We start from the raw sequence: 22,440 nt of genomic DNA, 5'->3' as shown, positions 1-22,440 counted from the left end.
CAGGCTGTGAAAACACACCTGGTTCCTGCAAAGGCAAAAAAAAACCCCAAAAACCAACAAACAAACAAAAAACCAAAACCAGTTGAGGACGTTTTGGAAAGGCAGCGTTGGCTGAAGGAGTTTGGGAAGCAGGAAGGAGCTGCCGGGAGCTGGCGTCGGCGTCGTGCGCTCAGCTAACCCAGAATCCTGGCCCTAAAAATAGCACAGCAAGGGAAAAAAAGCTGCATTATTTATGTCATTCAGTGAGGAAGAACGAAGAAAGGGAGGAGGAGACCCGAGCCCACCGGAGGGAGCAGCCCCCCGTGGCAGCCTGACCCAAATCCGACGGAGCTGCGGTGGGAGAAAACCAGCGGGCGTTGAAAAGGGGTGGCAGACATCCCACGAGGGGTGGCAGCTTCAGATTTGTGGTGACTCAGCTGCCAGGGCCTCTGAAATGCTCATAAACCATCCACAGGTTCCCTGCACACAAAAATGCCTCTGGGGTTGGGGTTGGACAGGCAGAATTCTATGGGGCCCTGCAGGGAAAAGTCAAATAAAGGAACAGCGGCACGAGGAGGGGAAATTGTATGAGCATGGAATGGTTTTGGTTTGGAGGAAGCTTAAAATCATCCAGTTCCACCCCTGCCATTGGCAGGGACATCTTCCACTAGACCAGGGTGTTCCAGGGATGGACAACCTGTGCCAGGGCCTCACCACCCTCCCAGGGAGGAATTTTTTCCCAAAATGAACCATTTTAGGACGTGCAGCCCATCACAGCCCAAAAATCCTCACTACAGCCAACAGGGGCATCTCAAAGCCACCAAGCCCAGCCACACTCAGGGATGTGGATCCTTAATTCCCACAAATTACCCAAGCAAAGCCACATTAACACCTCAGCTCTGCCAAAACCCAGCCGGGAGTCTCCCACTGCTCCCCACGCGGGGGCGGATCCCGCTGGGCTCCTGCCACTTCCAGATGAACCTGCAGCCTGTTCCCAGCTGGAAGCTGGGCTGGGTGGGCAGCAGCAGAGCCAGACAGAGCCAGCAGTGGGGACAAGGCTCTGTTTTCACAGCTCTGGTGTCACCAGACAGCAGATGGGAGAGTTCACGAGTTCCTGCCAGCACCACAAGCACGGGGGCTCGAAATGCAGCAATCGTGGCTCTCATCCTTGTGCTGACAAACAGCACCCTCAGAACCACAGCCAGGGGATTTTGTGCCTTCCCACTTCAGCTCCCTGCCAGCCTGACTCCCTGCTCCAGCGTGGGATGGGGCTGGAGCAACCCCTGCCCATGGAACGAGAGGAGATTTGAGATCCTTCCAACCCAAACCATTCTGGGCTTTGCTTGAGAGCTGCCGTGGTCCATCCCTGCCCTTCACACCCAGAGGTGGCTCCTCCCTTGAGAATAACCCAGCTCTGGAGCCACCATCCACCCCTGGTGCCTTCCCAAGCTCCAGAGCCTGTGGCAGACACAGAAATCCCAGAGACTCCAGCAGGGCTGCATCACCCCACGAACACCCAGCAATTCCAACCAAAAACTGGATCCTGGCTCTTCCCCAAGCGTTATTTAAAGCAATTAACCCCAGCCCACATCCCATGGAGTGCACGATCCTCACAACAGCCAGCTTTTATCATCCCCCACCTCACCAAGGGGGAGCATTTTGGGGGAAAAAACCTCTCTTTTATTCATGAAAAACCCCAAATCCCCTGCAGTTCCTCCTGCTGAGCTGCAGGAGCTCCAAGCAAAGCAGCTTCCAGTTGGAAATCTGCAAGCCCAAACAAACTTATTATAGAAACTGGAACAAATGGCACAATCAAAGGGAGGGAGGAAAAAAAAAGAAAAGAGGAAAAAGCCTTTGCATTTCAAGAGATTCATTATTTAGCTGCAAAAATCTCTCCCAGGCTCTCATTTACCACGAGCTGCTCCTTAAGTGGGATTTTTGAACCACTGGAAGAGCTCAGCAGCCAGGACACACCTGTGGCACCACTTGCAAGCCAAGTACATTTCCCTAATTAAAACATCCATTCAAGAGGGAGAAATTGGGCTTTTTTTATTTTTTTTTCGCCATGACTCAAATGCTGCTGGGAGAGAACTGTAGAAAAAGTTCAATTGAAAGTCCTGGTGTGAACCTGGCAGGAAGAAAGGGGGGGTTGTGCCCAGACCCCTGGGCTGAGAAGCCCTTGATAAAGGCAACAACTGGGAGAAAAAAAGGCCGGGTTTGCTTCCAGCTCCATCCAGCACCTCCAGAGATCCAAATCCATCCTATTCTCCCATTGACAACCAAGGGAAGCCCTGCCCTCACCAGGAATGAGATTTCTGCCTTCCCAAAAGCTTTTCTCTCCACTGGAGATCATTTCCTCCTCGCTTTTATTGCGCACAACCAGCCTCCAGCTCATCCCTCTGCCTTCCACGGCTCCAGCAGCATCTTCCTCCCCATTATCTGCGCTTCAAAGAGCAGGAAATATCTTTCCAATTGTTAAAACAGGGGGAAGAATCTGGGAGTGGAGTAATTGGAGCTGGTGGCAGGGAGCTGGCTCAGCCCAGCCCAGGGATGGGGAGAGATCCCTCACCCTGCCAGGGAAACAGGGATTGCAGGGGTTGGGCACTGGTGGGAGAGAGACAGGAGCAGCTTTATCTGCAATGGAACGGGGCCCTGGTGACGGGAACCAGCCCAGCCCCAGGGATGCGGTTTGGGAAGGGGAGGGTGGGCACTGAGGGACATCCCCGGGTGCTCCTGCCCCGTTCCAGAGCCCTGGAGCAGGCAGGGAAGGGCCCAGGGGCACATCCAAACATTCCCCATGATCTGTGGCAGGAAAAGGATCCCACAGGGATGAGGGATTGCCTTGGGCTGGGTTCAGCACTGGATGGGACAGAACCCATGGTGGCTTTGGCAGAGCTGGGTTCGGGGTTGGGTTCCATGACTTTAGAAGTCTTTTCCAACCTAAATGATGATTCCATGGAACTCTCAAGCATTGCAGCAGGAGAAGAGGGATGGGAATAGGGACACAGTGACCAGAATGAAGCGCTGATGATCCCAGGAAATGAGGCTGAACGACAGAGCAGGAGTTTGCTGTGTTTAAATATTCATCAGCACTGCAGAAATGAATGGCCAAGATGTCCTTAACGGGCTTTAAATTGTGGCAGGGAGGACTTTTAATGCAGCAAAAAGGGTGGGAGAAGGACCTGATCCCGAGGAGGACCTGATCCAGGCCACCATGATCATGTGCTCCTCAGTGCCGGGCAGGAGGCAGCAGGGATGGGCTCAGCCACCACATCCATGGTGAAAAAATTCCAGAGAAACACAAAGGAGGTCACCAAGAGCCTCCAGAATGAAGCCCAGCCTCATCTCCATGGGGAAATCGTGTGCCTTAAAGGGATGAATATTAAATTAAGGCTCATTTTCCTGGTGGAAAAGGGACAAGAAAAGCAGCCAAGCTCCAGATTAAGGGAAACATAATTAAAATTGGGATGAGAAATGAGAAGCAATTTTCCTCCCCTCCAAGTGGGCAGGGAGCTAAAGGTAAAGCACCACTGGGGTTTTTCCAAGTATCCCATCCCATGCTCATCCAGGTGCTTGCTGAATGTGCAACAGCAGACTGGGAATTTTTGCAGTCTTGCAAATAAGAGAGGAGGGGTTTTTTTTTTTGGAGGGGAAAGCTCAACCAAACCCCTATGAAATCTCAGGCAGCACAAGCTGTCCCCTGGTCACGATGGAACCTCACCTCCTGCACAAATCGCCATCCCAGGAGATGCTCCCAGCTGTCCGCAGTAACCCCCCTGCCCTGCCTTGAGCCTGAATTTTATCTCTGTGCTGTCTGCACACAGGGATGAAGATCCCAGGCTGTGGTCCCCAGACAGCTTCCCTGCCACTGAGGTTAATGATTTAATCCCCAGGGACTTCCATCTGCTCCTGCATTATCCCTGTGTCATCCCAGCCATGAGCAGCCGAATTAAATGAAAATGCAATCCTGCTGCAGAGCTGCTCCTCTTGGAGCAAAGGTGGCACCCAGGGGGACACAGCCAGGCCACTGCACTTTGAGAGGGGACCACAGGGCCCTGGCCAGAGCCAGGAGCCAGCTGACAATTTCCACCTTGGGATGGTTTCAGATCTGCCCCTCAATGCCAGGAGCTGCTGGAGCTCATTAGGCAGCAGAGCAGCCTGGCTGGGTTATTGATGGCCCCCAATTAGAGATGCAGAACGGAGTCAATTAGTGCCTGCAGGTGCTCCTGTGGCAGATGGAAAACAGGATCCTCATGGATTGCAGCTGGAATTGCACCACTGTCACCAGAGTGTCACCAGAGCCACCATAGAGACCCCAGAGCGACACGGGGCAGCAACGGATCCATCCCTGCCCACGTGGATGATCCCTTTTCCCTGAAAACTTCCAGCCCTGTGTCCCCGATCCCGAAGGATGATCCTGACCACCCAGCAGCTCCAGCCTGACGCGCTCCTGCTGCGTCACGTTCAAGATGATTCCAGCTCCTCTCGTCCTTCTCTGCACCACGAGACACAAAAAAAAAATCCCCCCCCACACCGAGTGTCCCCGTCCTCCAGGCCTCATCAGCACCCAGCTCACGTCTCCCACAGGATCCATCCACCCTCAGAGCTAAAAATACTCCCTCACAGGATTAATCTGAGCTGGGTTTGACACCAAGTCCAATTGCACAAACAACAGCTCAACGAGAGGCATCGATTTGTTCCCAAGACAAGGGGCTGGTGGGGTGGAGGATGCAGGAGATGGAGGGCAAAAAAAAAAAAAATTGGGAAGGATTTGAGGCGGTTGATCCACAGCCCTGGTTGTGGGATTCAGGATTCCTCAAGGATTGGGTGTAAAGCTCAAATGAATCCCTCAAACACCTCCAGTTATTGAGGCAACTCCAAGTATTCACCACATATTCCCCCTTTGGAATCTCACTCCATGTGAGCTATTCCCAATATTAACCAAAAGCAGTGTTTTCATGGAATGATGGAATGGTTGGGTTGGAAAGGACCCCCTGCCATGAGCAGGGACACCTTCCACTATCCCAGGCTCCTCCAGCATGGCCTTGGACACTTCCAGGAATGGGGCAGCCACAGCTTCCCTGGGTAAGTTTTAATGGATTTATTTTTCCTTTTACAGGACTAGAAAAACCCAGGAAAATCCCAGGAGATCAGGCTTTCCATAAGCAGCTCCCTAAAGCAGCCCGGCCAAGCGAGGGCCAGCCAGCACCTGCCAGAGGCCAGCCCGGATTATTCTGTAACAGAAGCAGCTACCCTGGATAAGGGATGATTCCCGATTCCCTGCGAGGCTGATCCAGCCGCCGTCCCACATTCCCGGGGCTGAACATCCTACAGCTCGTGTTGTGCAAGCCAACAAACACAAAGGGGCTGGCAGGGCTCCCGCTACGCCTCCTCCTCCTCCTCCTCCTCGCAGGAGGGGAATCAGCTGCGCATCCGCCAGAATTCCCGGCTCCAGCCCCTCCGCCCGGCTTCTCGTGAATGAGGATGAGCGAACCGCCAGCTCAAAGGCGAAGGGAAGAGTTGGAAAACAGCTGCACGAAATAAATCTCTCCCCGAGATGATTTGCGGCTCATCCAAGGAGCCGTAGCGCGTTGGGAAGGAATTCTTAGCGGGCCGCGAAAAGGGAAACGCCAGGGAGAGCTGTTTGTGAGCTCTTGTTGGGGGTGAATCGCCATCAATGGGAGAGAGAGAGAGCCACTCTCACCTGGCTTCTGCCAAAAAGCCTGGAAGGGGAAGCGAGGCGCAAAGCGATGCCAAGCCCCGGAGGCACCTCCAGCCCGAGGGAGCAGCGCATCCATGGGGCAGGAGCCGAGCCCAGGCAGGCGGAACAGCCCCTGGAGAGGCAAAACCTCCCCGGGATCTTCAAACCCTGAGCAAGGATTTCTGAAAAAATGAGGAAATAAACCCAGCACTTCTCCACAGCCAGAGCATCCCAGTATTTAAGGGGCAGCAAGCTGTCCCTGAGCAGTGAGAGGGAATTTGGCACTCCCCAAAGCAGTGGGGAGTGTGGCTCCTCCCTGGGGCTGAGTATTTTCTCTGCTAGGGAAAAATAAATAAAAAAAAAGGAGCAGTGGATGCTTAAACTCAGTGAGAAGAAACAGGAAACTCTGTCAGGAAAACAGGATTGTGGAGATTGCAATGGGATCGTGGAGATCCCCTCTGGAAAACCATTCCCAGCAGAGCAAGGGGATAGATGGGGATTGATACCTCGGCCTTAGCTCGTTTCACCTGTCAGGAAAGGAAATACAGGCACTTCCCAGCCTCTGCACGGGCACTGGGAATGCCCCTGGTGAAAAACGAGGTACCAGCGGCTCTGGGGACTCCAGAACAGAAAAATCCCAGGAAATCCCAGGAAATCCCAGGAAATCAGGCTTTCCTGGGGCAGCTCCCTAAAGCAGCCTGGCCATCACTGCTGCCTCCCTGCCCGAGGCCAGCCTGGCAAACCCAAGCATCACAGCCCTGGGCATTGCTCAGCCCTGCTGAGCCTCACACAGCTCCTTCCAGAGTGGGATTAACCCCAAAGATGGATCCATCACCCCTCCAACGGCATTCCCAGAACTCAAACTCCTCCATGCTCTGGCTCAGCACAGGACAAGCAGCGAGCTGCTGTCACTGATCCCTTTTCACTGATAAAAGATCTCAGCGATGCCTGGCACGAGAGCAGAAGGCTCCAGCCCCCCTGAGGCACCCGGAGCCGCTCCTTCCCTGCCCGGTTCCTCCTGGCCAGAGCCCAAAATCCCCCGCAGGCTCCTTCCAGGAGAGGCACCGCAGTGCAGAGGCTGCTGCCCAGGAAAGCAGCCAAGCAGAGCCTCCTGCCGCGGCCCCGGGGTCCCTCTGTCCCCGCCGTGTCCCTCCCCGGGTGTCACCAGCCCGCCCTACCCGATGCGCTCCTGCTCCATCTCCTCCATCTTCTCGGCGCGGGCGATCACCCGGTTGATGATTTCCTTCTCCTCGTCCGTCAGCTCCTCGCCCTTGCGCTGCCGCTCGGGCTGTGCCGCCCATCCCGCCGGGAGCCTGCGGGGACAGCGGGGACAGGGATCCAGCCATGGATCCACCCCCACCCCGGGCTGTGTCCAGGCACCAAACCCCAAACCCAGCCCAGCTCCCCATCCTCCAGATCCCAAACCCAGCCCAGCTCCCCATCCTCCAGATCCCAAACCCAGCCCAGCTCCCCATCCTCCAGACCCAGCCCAGCTCCCCATCCTCCAGACCCCAAACCCAGCTCATCTCTCCATCCTCCAAACCCCAAAATCATACCACCTCTCCATCCTCCAGATCCCAAACCCAGCCCAGCTCCTGTTCTCCAAACCCCAAACCCAGCCCACCTCTCCACCCTCCAAACCCCAAACCCAGCTCACCTCCCCATCCTCCAAACCCAGCCCACCTCTCCACCCTCCAAATCCCCAAATCAGCCCATCTCCCCATCCTCTAAACCCCAAACCCAGCCCACCTCCCTATCCTCCAAACCCTAAAATCAGCTCACTTCCCCATCCTCCAGATCCCACCCAGCCTGCAATGAGCCCCCACCCACGGCTGGGAGCTCTGATCTCCATTTTTAGGGGGTTTCATACGGGAATGTTGGTTTCACACAGAGGGAAAAACTCCTTTTCAGAGCCATTCCATTGTTTGCACGTTTCCTTTGGCACCCTGGAATACCAGATCTGCCTGGCAGCCACGGGACCAGGGCAGTGGTGCAGGAGTGGGTGGCTTTTTTTTGGGAACATTTCTCCAAACATGGGAGTGTTTGTCCTTCTAACATCATTCCCAAAGATCCTCTCTCCCAGCCTGGGTGTCAGGCAGTGCTAACCTGGTGACAGGGTAACGTCTGCCACTCAGGGGTGCACAAGGCAAACATTCCTCACCTTCCTGCTCATCCACAGACCTTTCCTGGCTCTTTTCCCCTCTGCATTAACAGACCCCCATGGCCTTGAGCCTTAAGTTCATTAAAATCCCTTAAAAGTGCGACACTTCCCAAATTTAATTTTTTTTTTACGTCCACACCCAGGTTTTTCCTGACCATCAAAGTAGCAGGAAAAGAGGAATAAGTGACAAATAAAAGAAGGGAGATACTTACTGCTCCTTCTCACTGCTGGGAAGCACAGGGAAAGAGAGGGAATAAGGATGAGGAGAGCCCTGCCAGTGACACCTCAGGGTGACAGCCCCCAGCTCCTGGTCCCTGCCCGTGGAGCCCCAGTGCCCACAAAGAGTGACCCCAAACCTCCAGACACCAAACCCAGCCGCCATCCAGGCTGGAGATGTGGCATCACCTTGCAGGGTGCCAGGACAGAGGGACAGCTCCATGTCCCTGCACACCCCGGCTCTGTCCCCCGCACCTCGCTCAGTGTCACAGGCATCTTTTATGAAAAATCCTTTCTTTAGGATTTTTCCTCCTGAGAAGCTGAGAGGCCTCAGGAACAGAATGTGAACAATGGTTATCTGCTGCTGTGGAATGCAACAGGTAGATCTGTGATTGGTCTCATGTTGGTTGTTTCTAATTAATGGCCAATCACAGCCCAGCTGGCTTAGACAGAGAGTCCAAGCCACAAACCTTTGTTGTCATTCTTTGCTATTCTATTCTTAGCTGTCCTTCTGATGAAATCCTTTCTTCTATTCTCTCAGTATAGTTTTAATGTAATACATATCATAAAATAATAAATCAAGCCTTCTGAAACATGGAGTCAGATCCTCGTCTCTCCCCTCATCCTGAGACCCCCGTGAGCGCGGTCACAGCTCAGGGCGTTGAGGAGCAAACCAGCAAAACGTCCCCATGCAACAGCACCGAACCAACTCCCGGCATCCCCACCCTCGCTGGGAGTGTCCCTGTGCCCTGCTGTCACCTGGCTCGGAGGGACATGGTCCTGTCGCTGGGGCACATCCACCGGTCAGAGGAGCCGCCCAGCACTGCGTCGGTCATCGCCGGCCACCCCGGGCACGAGCCTGGGGACACCAGTGCCCTGCTGGCTGTCACCAGCCGGGCACAGCAGGGACTTCAGCCGCTCTGCTCCCAGGTGCCAGCCAGGAAGTGGAGCTCCCAGCCGGGCTGTAGGGGAAAAACAACAAAGAAATCCCTAAATCGCGCTGGGAAAGGTTTTGTTTGCGGGATTATAAGAGGGTTTGGAGCAGGAGTGTCACTTTGGTCTGGATGTTGAGACACAGGAGGCTCCAGTCACCTCCTTCCCATGAGGGCAGCACAGCCTGGATGTAATTAATGGATCCCCAGCCTCACATTAATTATGAGGCTTCAGAGGAAGGAGGGAAGAGGGGGATCCATTCCAGAGAAACAGCTGCAAAAAAGGAAACTTCTCCCCAGATTCCAGCATTCCTCACTGTCCTTTCCCACACCACAGTCCCTCTGGAAAAACAAAAAAAAACAACAAAAAACTCCTTTCCCATTTTGGTTTACTGAAGTTTTTGCCAAGTGGATCCAGGAGGGAAAACACAGCACCAGGACTCAACCAGGAGGATCTGTCCACTCCTCTCCAAAGGCTTGTCCAGAGAGGGTTCTTCAAACCCTTCTCCTTAAAATACCAATGGATGTCGAATCCACAGCCTGATTGTTGCTTTATTCCCATTTTTGGAGGGGTTTTGCCCCTCCACCCACTGCTCCTACTCACTGCAGGGGGATGGGGATGGATGGATCATTCATCCATCACCTCTTCTGAGGGAAAGCCAGGGATTTGATAGATTTGCCTCCAGCAGAGCTAAAAAAATTCACAAAAACCCTCTGCAGAGTCCAGCCATGGACAATGGGGCTGTTCCAAGCCCATGGATCATTCACCTTCCCATCCTGCTGCCCTGGGATGATGCTGCCTTGGATTCCTCCCTGCCTGGAAGCGACCTCTGAGTTCTCCAGCATCCCAGCAGGACCAGAGCTCTGCCCGCACTGGTAAATGAACCTTTGTAGGGCACAAAGCAGCTCCAGCAAAGCTCCAGCAGAGAAACTGGGGAGATTATAGCAAAGAAATGATGGAAAACGGGAGCTTGCAAAAGTGCCCCAGCTCCAAGCCAGGAAAAAACACCCAACCTTCCCCAAAAGAAGGGAAAAAACGCTCTGCAGGGTTCCTCATCACTCCCTGAGGAGCTGTGGAGGCTTGAGGCTCACCTTGGCTCCATGGAAAACTTGGGGATGCAAAAAAGTATTTTTGGAAAAGCAGGAGAAGTGAAGCACGTGGGTAATTAGTGCTCTGCTGGTTCACACAGCGCCTGTTCCCGTGCCAGAGCAGGAGGCTCCAATTAACAAGGTCACTTAACGAAGGAAATTGTTCATTTAAGCCCCCCCCCACCACCTCCAGAACCCGCACTGCAGCACAGAATTCCTGCTGGGAATGAAACATCCCAGGGGTCCTGGGGTGGGCAGAGATTGAACAGGGAGCAGGGGCAGCACCACGGTGCCACCACCCGTTTCTGGGGAGATGCAGGGGGGAAAGGGACTGTCCTGTTTTGGGATGGGAAAGGGACTGTCCTGTTTTTGGGGAGATGCAGGAGGGAAAGGGACTGTCCTGTTTTGGGGAGATGCAGGAGGGAAAGGGACTGTCCTGTTTTTAGGGAGATGCAGGAGGGAAAGGGACTGTCCTGTTTTTAGGGACATGCAGGAGGGAAAGGGACTGTCCTGTTTTTGGGGAGATGCAGGAGAGAAAGGGACTGTCCTGTTTTTGGGGAGATGCAGGAGAGAAAGGGACTGTCCCATTTTTGGGGACATGCAGGAGGGAAAGGGACTGTCCTGTTTTTGGGGAGATGCAGGAGAGAAAGGGACTGTCCCATTTTTGGGGACATGCAGGAGGGAAAGGGACTGTCCTGTTTTGGGGTGGGAAAGGGACTGTCCTGTTTTTGGGGACATGCAGGAGAGAAAGGGACTGTCCCATTTTTGGGGACATGCAGGAGGGAAAGGGACTGTCCCAAGGTCACACGAGGCACGAATGTCCACCCCAACCCTGCAGCTGGGGAAAAGAGGGGGAAATCCCTGTTTTTTCCTATCCAAGAGGGATCAGGAAGGAAAACTCTTTTGCCCAGCTGGAACTCTGTGCTAATAAGAGCGAGGCCAGGAGCGTTCTGTTCTGCTTTTGCTGCTCCTGGAGGAATACACAATCCCTTTCTCCACCTATAAATAATAGATTTGGAAAAATCTACTTTGCATTACTTCCAGCAACTACCCCCGCTTGCCCTAATGCTTCTTCCAGCATTTTTAGCACATGGGAAAGAACAAAACAACAGCTCAGGGTGGCTCTTCCCTCCCCTCTGCCAGGTCCTGGCTCCCGAGCAGCAGGATGTGGCCGTCCAAGCGGGGATCGATGGGATGCAGCAGCATTTCCTTAATGAAATGGAATATCCCAAACCTAGGAGGGTGCCAGGACTTTCCAGGGTTTGGCTGACCCAGAAGGGTCCCAGATCTGCTGCCCTGGTGTTGGAGGGGATGGGAGGAGCTGTTTCATCCTGAGGTTTTCCGAGGGATGCTGGCAGCTCCCGCCGGCGCCGGCGTGGCACGTCCTGGGCAGAGCCAGGAATAGCAGTGAGGTCTTAATTTCTGGCCTTGAGGAAGGGCCACATGACTCCAATCATGCAGCTCCATTGCTGCCGTCTGACAGAGCCCCTGGACTTGGGTCATGCTTTAATGAAAGGATCGAATGCCTCCTGTGGATCCCTCTCGCTCCCCGGCCCACCTCCAGCACCCAAAACCCAAACCTGGCAGGTGCCGTGTCAGCAGCCAGCAGGTCCCATGCACCCTCCAGCAGCTGTGGGAGGGCTGGAAAGGCAGCGGGATGTCCATGGAAGGAGCCCATCCCACCCCACAGGGCACAGAGCCACCCCCAGCTGGGCGCCTGCAGGGAACCCAGCACAAAGAGCTGCCCCAAGGCACCCCTGGAGCCGCCTGGGAATGCCAAACCAGGGGGGGAAGAGAGAAAATTCCATCTTTTCCAAGCTGCCAGGGTGAGGGTGAGGTTTTTCCAGCGAGCTCCACGGTTGCCAGCCGATGCCTGCAGAGATTGTCTCCAGCAGCAGACACTGACACAGGCAACCTATTTCTCCCTCCAGCCTCCTGAGCTCTGCAATGCAGCTTTCTTAAATATTGAATAAGTCTGCTGCTCTCACCACCTGCCAGTGCCAATGATGAGGTAATTTTTCCATTGACAAGGCCTGATGTGATTAATCCGGGTGGGAAAAATGCAGATTTTGGGCATCATCCACTCACCTGGAACACGGAGCAGCAGCCAGACCCCAACCAACCAACCCGAGCTGCTGCTCTGGTGCCAGGTGAGAGATTATTGGGTGTCCTCAGCAAGCAGGAGGTTTGGAAGTGGAATGGATCCAAACTGATTCTCTGTTGGGATGGTTGGGTTTGCACCTTGGCACCAGAGCGGGTTTATGCTCCACAGCTGGAGCCAGAGATGGAAAAATTGGGAATGAGGATGGAATTGCCTGATGGGGCTCATTTTGGGGGGACAAAGACCCATGGAGACCCCCCCCAGGTGAGCAGTGTGAGGAGCAAATGCCAAAGCTGGAATTGTCTCCTCACCACTCAGGGCACACATCCCAAAACACCCCAAAGTTGGGCTGGAAACCCTTCCCAGCTCCTGGGGACATTTCCAGCCATCAGCACCAGATCCTGCCCTGCTCCATGCCTGGCACCCAGGAAGGGCTGCAAACCACAGGGAATTCCAGATCCTGCCCAGACACCTGGCACAGACACCACACCCCACATCCAGGCTCGTCCTTTCCCAGGAAAAGGAGTTTGTCCACTGCCCACCCCACACCATTCCCTGTGGAACACCCGGAATGTGTGTTCCATTACCATAGGGACAGGCAGCAGGTCCTCACTGTCCTCTGGCTCCAGGCAGGATTTGGCACTGCTGGATTTACCTGCAGAGGGGGGGAAAAGGGAAAATATCCCCCAAAACACCTGCAGGAGCAGCTGTGTAACTCTGCAGGATGATCAGCAGGTGACAGGGAGGGGAGCCCAGCCCTGGAGGGTCCCACACTCCCAAACTCCCTCAAATTCCAACATTCCATTGGTCTCATCACGTGCAAATTCTTTTAGAAAGTTTGGGCACCACCTGCCCAAGGGATGGTGCTCGGGGAGCAGCCCACGGCCCAGGCTCTGCTGTAAAAGCAGCAGGGAGGGAGGCAGAGCTCAGCTGGCTGGAGCTGCTGGGGCTGGAGCTGCTCCCAGACACCTGGAAAAGGGACAGGACAATGCCAGAGGTGTCCCAGCCATGGCAGCACAGCCCGTGTGCTCCCACATCCCCCAACAGCCTCGGGGCGGGATCAGAGCCTTGGCTGCCCCAAGGGAGCTGAGGGCGCCTGGGGATGCGGCTTTTGGGGAAGGCCCAGAGCCAGCGAGTCACAGCCCTGGGGTCACCTCATCCTTCAGCTCCCTGACTCCCCTGCTCAGTGCGGTGGTAATTAGTTAATTAAAGCTCGGTGTGACAGCCTCAGTCCACAGGTGACAGTGAGAGACCAGAGACAGGAAAAGCAAAGCGACGCCTCCAGTGCCCTCCAGTTAAATCCACACCACAGCCTCTGGGAGCCTTTGGGAACACACCAACTCCTCTTGGCTTGGCTAATGGCACTGCTGCCTTTAAATTCCCACAAGGTGCTGGGAACTGCCTTTGTTCCACTCCCCCTGAATTCCCAGCTCCCCGTCATCCTCCAAAGCCTCGTCCCAAGGCAGCTGAGCAGCAGCTCAGTCAATTTTATTTAAGCAGCACCCTGACATTTCCTCCAGCAGCTCCCTCTCAAACCAAACACTGTTAGGATGCTGTCACAAGGATTTACTCCCTTTGATTAATTACAGGAAAGACAACGGCAAAAAAAAAAAAAATTAAATAAATAAATAAATAACCAACTCCTGGGTGTATCCACCTCACCCGGGGCTGCGCGAGGGGCAGATCCAGGTGAGCTCTGAGCACACCCCGAGCCCACCCGGTGCTGCCCTCGCTCCTCAGGAGCTGCTTAGCAACGGGAAGATCCTGCAGCGCTCGGGCACGGGGAGCTGGCATCGCACCCTCAGTGCCAGGGACAGGGAGCGTGGCCAGAGCCACCAGAATTCCAGCAGGGACCCTGGAACAGCGACAGGATCGGCCCTGGGGAAAGGCTGGGAAGCACCAGCGGGGTGAGCTCGGAGGTGGTGGCAGGTCCAGGAGGGTGACAGCCCCCGCCAGGTGCCCCAGGGATGGCGGAGGCCGCGGTGCCACCCCACAGGAGCAGCAGCGGGGGTGGCAGAGGGGCCAGGCAGGGCCAGGGCCCGTGGGGAGGGGTCCCACTGCTGCGGGGACCCCTCAGCACCGCAGCGTCACCGTCCGCAGGGGCCACGGGCAGGGAGGAGCAGCAGCCACCGGCTCAGGCCCTGCACCAGCCCGGGACGCTCCGGGCTCCCGGATTCCCCCGCTCTCTGGGGGTTTTCCCGTTCTCTCCTCCCACACCCCCTCCGTACCTGGGCTCACGGAGTCCCCAGCAGCGGCACCCCAAATCCACAGAGCTGCATCCCAAGGGAACCGCTGCCCCCAGCAGTGACCCTTTATCAGCCAGCGCGGCCACTCCCCGGCCTGGGGAAGGCGGGGGAATTCATCAGCCCGGCCTGGGGGAGTGGAGCCCCCCTCCCTTCCTTCCTTCCTCCCTCCCCGCCCTTGCGGGCCCGGCTGGGACCACCTGGAGCGGTTCATTACTATCGGCGCTAATTAGCAGCGACTGCAGTGACAGCGTCACCGGGCGGCGGGAGGGCACCGGCCCGGGGGTCACCGCTGCTGTGCCACCGGCCCGGGGGACACGGGGGACAGGCCCGGTGCCATCCCCAGCACGAGTCCCGCCAAACTCTGAGCACAGAGCCGGGCTGAAGCCCCGCACCCTCCCGCAGCAATTTTCCATCCCTCCCGCAGCAGTTTTCCCACCCCTCGCCCTTTCCAAAGCCGGGAATGTTTCACCCCGCGCAGAGCCCCCAGTGGGCTCCGGGCTGTCACCCTCGCTGGCAAAGGGGGATCCACACCAAAAATAAAACCTTTGCCACGGCCAGGAGAGCCGGGGCAGCGCAAAGGGAAGGCTGAGAAGGAGCAGGGAGCGGAGCTGGAGCCGGCGCCGAGCAGGGGACGCGGTTTGCAGCCGAGCAGGGCTGGTGGGGCTGGCATTGCCTGGGTCCCCACCCTGCAGGTGACACCAGCAGCTCCCACCGCATCGCCCGGCGGTGCCACAGCGCTGCCCGAGGCTCTGCGGCGCTCCCCTCCCGCGGGATGCCCGGCCAGGCGCCCACGGGATGCGACAGCGACTCCCGGTGCCGCGAGTGGGGCTGAGCCTCCCCACGGAAGCCCTGAGCAGGTCTGAGTCAGCTCCAGCAGCAGCAGCAGCTCGCTCAATCCCTCCCGGATGAATGATGCATCATCAAACAGAGCCCAGTGTCACAACATTAACAATATTTATTTTCAGGCTAAGCTGCAGCCTGGGCTTTTGATACCAGTAATTAAAGCAAATGGTTCATCTGTTCTCATCTCTGCATCCCTGGAGCCAACTGGCCGCGTTTGGAAGCTTTATCTCTTTTTTTGGGTTTTTTTTTTCTTGCAGCCTCATGGGAAGAGGGGGATCAAGCTGATCCACACACACTCCCAGGATCCCGAGGGGAGCGTGGCATAGCCCGAGCCCCGAGCAGAGCCACGGCCGGGGCAGCTGCCTTTGCTCAGAGCAGGGAAACCAAGGAGCGTTCATCATCACACAAAGACGAATTGCTGCTCCAGCTTGTGGCCAGAATTATTAGAAAGACACCAGCAAGAGACATAACCAGGTGCCTTTTCTGGAAGAACCCATCGCTGGGAGCGACAGCTTCCAGCAGCCTCAGCCTCATTCCCGAGGAGGTTTTGCCTCCCGGAGCTTCCAGGCTACTCCAGAAAGGATTTTGGTGCCTTTTGCATCACTTTGGTCCATCCTGGGAAAGGAGCAGCACCTGCCAGAGCCCGCGGGCCACCCCCTTTGGGGCAGTGATGCCCTTGCAGAGCCCCAGCAGGGAGCAGAGCCCCCCAAAATGTCCCAGCAGCAGGGACAGGGCGCTCCCCGCATCCCCCCGCTGCCAGGATTCTGGGAAGGGGCTCAGCCTTGGTGCCACCGCAGCTCCCGCCGGGCGCACTCCGGGGACGGGAGAAAATAAAAAAGCCAATTTTGGGGGCTTCAACCCCCGCAGATGCCCAACACGCCTCAAAGTTGTCCGCACACGGCCGAGACGAGCAGCAGCACCCAGAGCCTCGCCCCAGCCGCACCCACGGGCGCTGCCAGCCCCACGCCCCGCCGGGGACCCGCTCCAGCCGCTGCCACCCACGGGCGACTCCGCGGGCTGGGGGTGTCACCCTCTGGGATGCCGCAACTTTCCCGGGCCGAGAGCGGAGTGCGGGGGCCGAGGAGCACCCCCGGAGCAGCATCCCGAGCCCCCGGAGCCGCATCCCCATCCCTGTCCCTGCGGAGCCCGCGGGATCTCCTGGGACCCCCCCGCGCTGCGGCGCCGGGGGACCCCTGATCCCCCCCTTACCTGCGCCGGGCTCCCGGGGTTTGGGGCTCCCGGGGTTTGGGGCTCCCGCGGTTTGGGGCTCCCGGGGCTGCGGGGCCGCTCGGCCGCGCTGGCGCTGCGCGGCTCCGGCGGCAGCACTGCGGAGGGCGCGGGGCGGCGCGGGGAGGGGACACGGAGGGGACACGGGAGGGGACACGGCCGGGGCCGCCCCGCTCCGCGCCCCAAGGAGCCGCCCCCCTCCCAGGCGCAGCCGCTCGGCCCCCCCGGCACTGCCCCGCCCGGCTTGGGGGGGACAGCGGGACCCCCTGCGCTCGTCCTCTCCTCCAGCTCATCCCCTCTCCATGTGTCTTTCATTCATTCATTAATTCTCCTCCCCAGCCCTCTCCCACCCTCATCTTCCATCCCCCTTTCATCCTCTTCATCCCCTTTCATCCCATCCCATCCCATCCCATCCCAGGCCCCCCCTGCAGAGCCACCCCCGGTTCTGGGGTCCCAGCACAGGGAGCCCCTGGAGCTGCTGGAGAGGGTCCAGAGGGACACAAAGAAGGTCCCAAGGCTGGGAGAGCTGGGAATGTTCACCTGGAGAAGGGAAGGCTCCAGGGAGAGCTCAGAGCCCCTTCCAGTGCCTAAAGGAGCTCCAGGAGAGCTGGAGAGGGACTGGGACAAGGCATGGAGAGGCAGGACACAGGGAATGGCTTCCCACGGCCAAAGGGCAGGGATGGATGGGATATTGGGATGGAATTTTTCCCTGTGAGGCACAGGGTGCCCAGAGCAGCTGTGACTGCCCCTGGATCCCTGGAATCGCCCAAGGCCAGGTTGGACAGGGCTTGGAGCAGCCTGGGGTGGTGGAAGGAGCTCCTGCCCATGGCAGGGGTGGAATGGGATGGGCTTTAAGATCTCACGCCCTCCCCACCTGCAGCATCCCCCAAAAGCCGTGGGAGCTGCTGCCCCTCGCAGATTCCTGCAGATCCCACAGCCTGGCAGCCCTTCCCAAATCCCAAACGCCTCCTGATCCCCAGGCACGAGCCAGGACCACGCTGCCTCTGGCCAAGAGCTTGGAGGAGCAAAGTTCTTCATTCCTCCAGCTGCATTTCACCACTTCCCAGTAAAACGTTTTTCCCCAGCTGCAATGAAACCCCCCCATGAAAACCCTGCTTTTGGGGGGGTGTAAACAGAAATCCCTGGAGAGAGAAATCCTTGAAGGATGGAGCTTTTCCCTGCCTTCAGCCAGGAAAGGATTGCAGCACTGAAGGCTGAGTGTTGATTGGCATCAGCTGGATCCTTGATGGACGTTTTCTTCTCTTCCAGGCCCAACTCTCTGTTTTTATTTAGCAAAAAGAATTGCCTCAGTTATGCAAAATACTTGGAGAGAGCAGCACAGGCACTTTCAAGCTGATCTGTCTTGACACCTTCCTTGGAGATTCACAAAAAGCAGCAGCAATTTGAAAATCAGAACTAAAAGTGGCTTTCCAGAGAGGAAACAAAGCAACACCTGCACTTGTCTGTTCTAAATCCCTGGCACTTCCACTCTCCTTTTTTTTAGCCCCCTCTTCGAAAATAAAAAGAGCCGGTTGGGATTTTTTTTGGTGGAATTGGAAGTACAGTTTGGCAGTCTGGCAGATCCTCCAGCGGATCAAAGCAGGGAGGGCTAAATATTTGTTTATGTATTCATTTTTTATATTCATTTATACATTCATTTATTTATTCATTTATACATTTATGTCTATATTTTATATGTTAAGATAAATATATCTATTTTATATTTATATTTTTATATACATGTATTTGTATATACATATATTTTATATATATACATGTATATATTTATGTGTTTATTTTATATTAATCTATTTATTTTTGTGTTCATTTATATATTAATTCATGTTATTATTTTAATATTCATTTATATATTTTTATATATTAATTGAAGGATGAAAATAGTTCCAGTGGCAATGGATAAACTCTCAAAGCTCAGGTACAAAAAAATTCTGGATAACTCTTCTGTCACTGATTCCAATACAGGGAAAATAAATCAGGAGCACCTCAGGCCCTCCCTGAGCAGCCCCAATGAATTAAATGCAAAAACACAAGAGAGATGGGAAAGGACCCACAGTCCAGCACCCCAAATCCACCCCCAGCCTCCCAGAGCAGCTCCTCGCTGGGAATGACTCCTGGGAAAAGATGGGGAGGAGAAAAGAGCAGGAGGAGAATGGAGGAGGAGTGATGGGGGCAGCAGGAGCTGAATCCAGAGATGTTGTCCCAGAACTTTGGGGACCACAGAGTTTGCATCTCCTTTTTCCAGGAGAGAAAACCCCAAGCCAAGATTTAGGCTGGAGCAGGAGAAAGCCTGGGAATTCTCTGAGGGACCCAGCTGGATCCCCTCGTTTCACCAACACCTCCAACCCCTCCAGCCCACCCTGAGAAAACCCCAGACCAGGCACAAGCCAGAGGAGCCATCCTTGATTCATCCCCCAGTGAAAGTGCTGGGATAAAAAAAAAAACAAAATTGAAAAAAGAAAGGAATTCCCCCCCTTGTCCCTCGGTTCCGGCAGTGCCGCAGGGAAGGGGAAGGGATTTTCCAAGGGCTGGGGAAGGGATTTTCTCCTCAGGAGAAGCCGAGGAGGAGCAGCACCTTGGGAGGGTTCCAGGATGTTTTTCACCACCCCCTGTGCCTCCCCCTGGGCCGTCAGTCCCCTGCTCCCAACCTGCCAGGAATGCCAGGGAGCTTCTGCAGGGAGGAGGCTCCACCATCCCACCCTGGCTGAAAATTCCCTTTCCCAGGCACTTCCTGCAGCTCCACCGTCCCACCCTGCTCCTTCCCACCCTGGCTGAAAATTCCCCTTCCCAGGCACTTCCTGCCTCACCCCAAAGCCGAGAAAACCCCACAGGGACCCCAAACCCCACAGCAGCACCCCCATGTCCCCTCCCCGTGGTGGCACAGGCAGGATCTGGCAGAGCCCCGAGCTCAGCAGGCCCAGCTCGTTGTGTCTGCAGCTCATTACACCCTTTTAATGAGATCTCTGCTGGTTTTACATCCATTTCCCATTCCTGATAACGCCCTGCCCTATAAAACTGCACTGTTATCCTTGCCGAGGTGAGGGGAAGAATACATTTCCTCACAGGCTGCCTGCATTAATTTTGCAGTAAGTGCCATCAAAGATTTAATCTCCAGCTCCTCTTTTGTTAATGGGATTAGGGGAACTTATTTACTGATTTAATTAATTGGCCTGTCTTGCACTCAGCTGAAGGCAGCGGCCCAGAACCTTCCTGGGTTTGGGGCTGAGGAGAGCTGGGCCTTGTTTCATTTCTGAGGCTGCAAGGAGCACGTACCTGTGAGCTTTAAATAATTGAAATTCCTCCTGACAGCACATTTAAAAAGAGGGGAGGAAGCAGCTTTCTCTTCAGTTTATCTCCCCTCCCACCCCTCAAAGAGGAGCAGCAGCTTTGCCAAACCATTGCTGAAATATTCCATGGATATATTCCATAACCTCCAGAGGGAGGGACCCCCCAGAGCTGCTCCTGCTGCATCCTTCCCAAACACAGGAATTTATCCATTTAAACTCCTCTTATCCCTCTGAAACCTGCAGTTTCAGAGTGCTGGGAGGGTCCTGAGCTGCAAACCTGGGGCTGGGGGAGCAGCACCCCTGGCACAATTAAATCCATGGCTTAATTTGGGGGAGCAGCACCCCAAACACCTCTCCATGGTTTAATTTGGGGGAGCAGCACCCCAAACACCTCTCCATGGTTTAATTTGGGGGAGAAGCACCCCTGACACCTCTCCATGGTTTAATTTGGGGGAACAGCATTCCCGACACCTCTCCATGGTTTAATTTGGGGGAGCAGCACTCCAAACATCTCTCCATGACTTCATTCATGGGAGCAGCACCCCAGACAACTCTCCATGGTTTAATTTAGGGGAGCAACACACCTGACACCCCTCCATGGTTTAATTTGGGGGAGCAGCATTCCCAACACCTCTCCATGGTTTAAGTTGGGGGAGCAGCACCCCCGACCCCTCTCCCGTGGCTTTATTTAGGTCACCCTGTGCTCGGCGGCCCCGCTCGCAGCGGGGGAGGTTGGACTTCACACTCCTGCTCCCGGAGCTGCTTTTCTAGGTCACCAACCCACAGCGGTGGTTTAAAATAGAGCCTCTCTCCACTCCCCATTCCCACGGCCGGGGGCTGCTGCCGTGCCCGGGCTGTGGCAGCCGCCAGCCCCAGGGGAGGGATGGGGACAGGGCGGCTGCAATCCCGGGATTTGGGATGCTGGGATGGGCATCCCAAAATCGCCAGCCCCAGGGTGGACAGGGCGGCTGCAATCCGGGGATTTGGGATGCTGGGATGGGCATCCCAAAATCGCCAGCCCCAGGGTGGACAGGGCGGCTGCAATCCCGGGATTTGGGATGCTGGGCTGGGCATCCCAAAATCGCCAGCCCCAGGGTGGGCACAGCAGGATGTGCCCGGGCTCCTGGAGGTGCTGCTGTCCCCAAAGCCGCGTCCCTGTGGCACCGGCCGGTGACCAAGGACAATCCCCCCGTGGCAGATTTGATGGAAAGAGATCCCAGCTCGCAGCTCGGGCCGATTTTTGATCCATCCGCATCAATTCCCAGCTCCAGCCGTGTCCAGGCTGCATTCCCAGAGCTGGGAGCGCTCTCCCGTGGAGAGGGGGCGGCTCCAGGGAAGCATCGACCCGCTCTCATCTCGCTCCCAAATGGAAATTTTACACTGGGAAGAGAAGAGCCCGGCACGGCAGGTGTCTGCTGGCTCCCCAACCCGGCTCCGAGAATATCCTCCGGTTCTGCCAGCGCACGGAGCAGGGATCAGCCTGTCCTGAAGGGGATTTCAGCTGGCGGCTCCCCCGCCCCTTCCCGGCCCGAGCATCGCACACGGATCGCGGGGAGAGGCAGCGCCAGGAGGGGAGGATGGCGGTGCCAGCTCACCGAGTACCAGCACTGCCAGGACCAGCCCAGAGCTGGATCCATGGGATTCGTCATCTCCTGGTTCTTCCAAGCCACCATCCTGTTGTTATCCAATGGCAGCACATGGTGGGATTTGGGCTCCCGGATTTGTGGTTATTTCTCTTCTCCCTGATTTTAGAGGGTCCCTTTTCCCACACCCCGGGCATTCTGCTCTGCTTTGCTTTCCCAGGCAAGCTGGGGCTGCTCCGTCCCTGGAAGTGTCCAAGGCCAGGCTGGAGCACCCTGGGATTAAAACAAAACCATGAAAAAGGAATTGTACCCTGGGATGGTGGGAGGAGTCCTTGCCCATGGCAGGGATGGGATGGGATGGGATGGGATGGGATGGGATGGGATGGGATGGGATGGGATGGGATGGGATGGGATGGGATGGGATGGGATGAGCTTCGTGGTTCTTCCAACCCAAACCGTTCTGGGATTCCATGAAAATATCACTTTCCCATGGAGGGGGGAAAAAAATCCCTGTTGGATCAGGAGCTGGCAGCAGCACACACCATTCCCAAACCAGGGAATGAGAAGGGAGAGCCTCCCCCAGGCACAGGAGGTGTTGGACAAGCTCAGGGATCGATGCTGCTGCCCCTCAGGGCTTCGGCTGTTCAGTGTTCCCAGCATGGAATGATCCATCCTATTGGCCAAGCCCAGCCTGGGCAGGGAGGGCAAGGGCAGGAATAATCCAGGAGCTGGATTTGGGACCCCAGCTCAGCATCCCAGCAGGAACCATCTCATTCCAAGGGCTGTTTTCTGGCTTGTTTTGTCTCCCAGCAAATCCTGCAGGATATCGATCCCTGCTCCGAGGAATTAAAGCAGCAGCAGCTGAAATTCCCCCAGGAGAATGGAAAGGTTGCTGGGCCTGCAGCACAAGGCTTTAATCTGGGAGCTGGAAAAGGGCTGGTTGGGATGTTCACAGCTGCCAGAGTGCCCTGTTTTGGGAATAAACTCAACAGATATTGCTCATCCCAGGCAGTACATCCTGGGAGGCTCCAGTAAGGGCAGGTGGCTCCTCACAGAG

At 56.0% G+C, this 22,440-nt stretch overlaps 1 protein-coding gene across 1 annotated transcript in view; it reads right to left on the bottom strand.

Moving 5' to 3' along the window:
* The window catches only part of RPH3A (rabphilin 3A), a 32,089-nt gene extending 15,491 nt beyond the window's left edge, over nt 1-16,598 (bottom strand). The window contains 4 exon segments of the mRNA XM_036393060.2: nt 6,859-6,993; nt 8,054-8,068; nt 8,817-9,019; nt 16,478-16,598. Of these exon segments, the coding sequence (XP_036248953.2) occupies nt 6,859-6,993; nt 8,054-8,068; nt 8,817-8,893 (227 nt within the window). The 5' untranslated portion in view covers nt 8,894-9,019; nt 16,478-16,598.
* Nucleotides 16,599-22,440: the final 5,842 nt, after the last annotated feature.

The sequence above is a fragment of the Molothrus ater genome, chromosome 18 (assembly GCF_012460135.2).
Source record: "Molothrus ater isolate BHLD 08-10-18 breed brown headed cowbird chromosome 18, BPBGC_Mater_1.1, whole genome shotgun sequence".
NCBI classification, from domain to species: Eukaryota; Metazoa; Chordata; class Aves; order Passeriformes; family Icteridae; genus Molothrus; species Molothrus ater.
The sequence above is the reverse complement of the archived record's forward strand: the minus strand, read 5'-3'. Positions and strand labels throughout refer to the sequence as shown.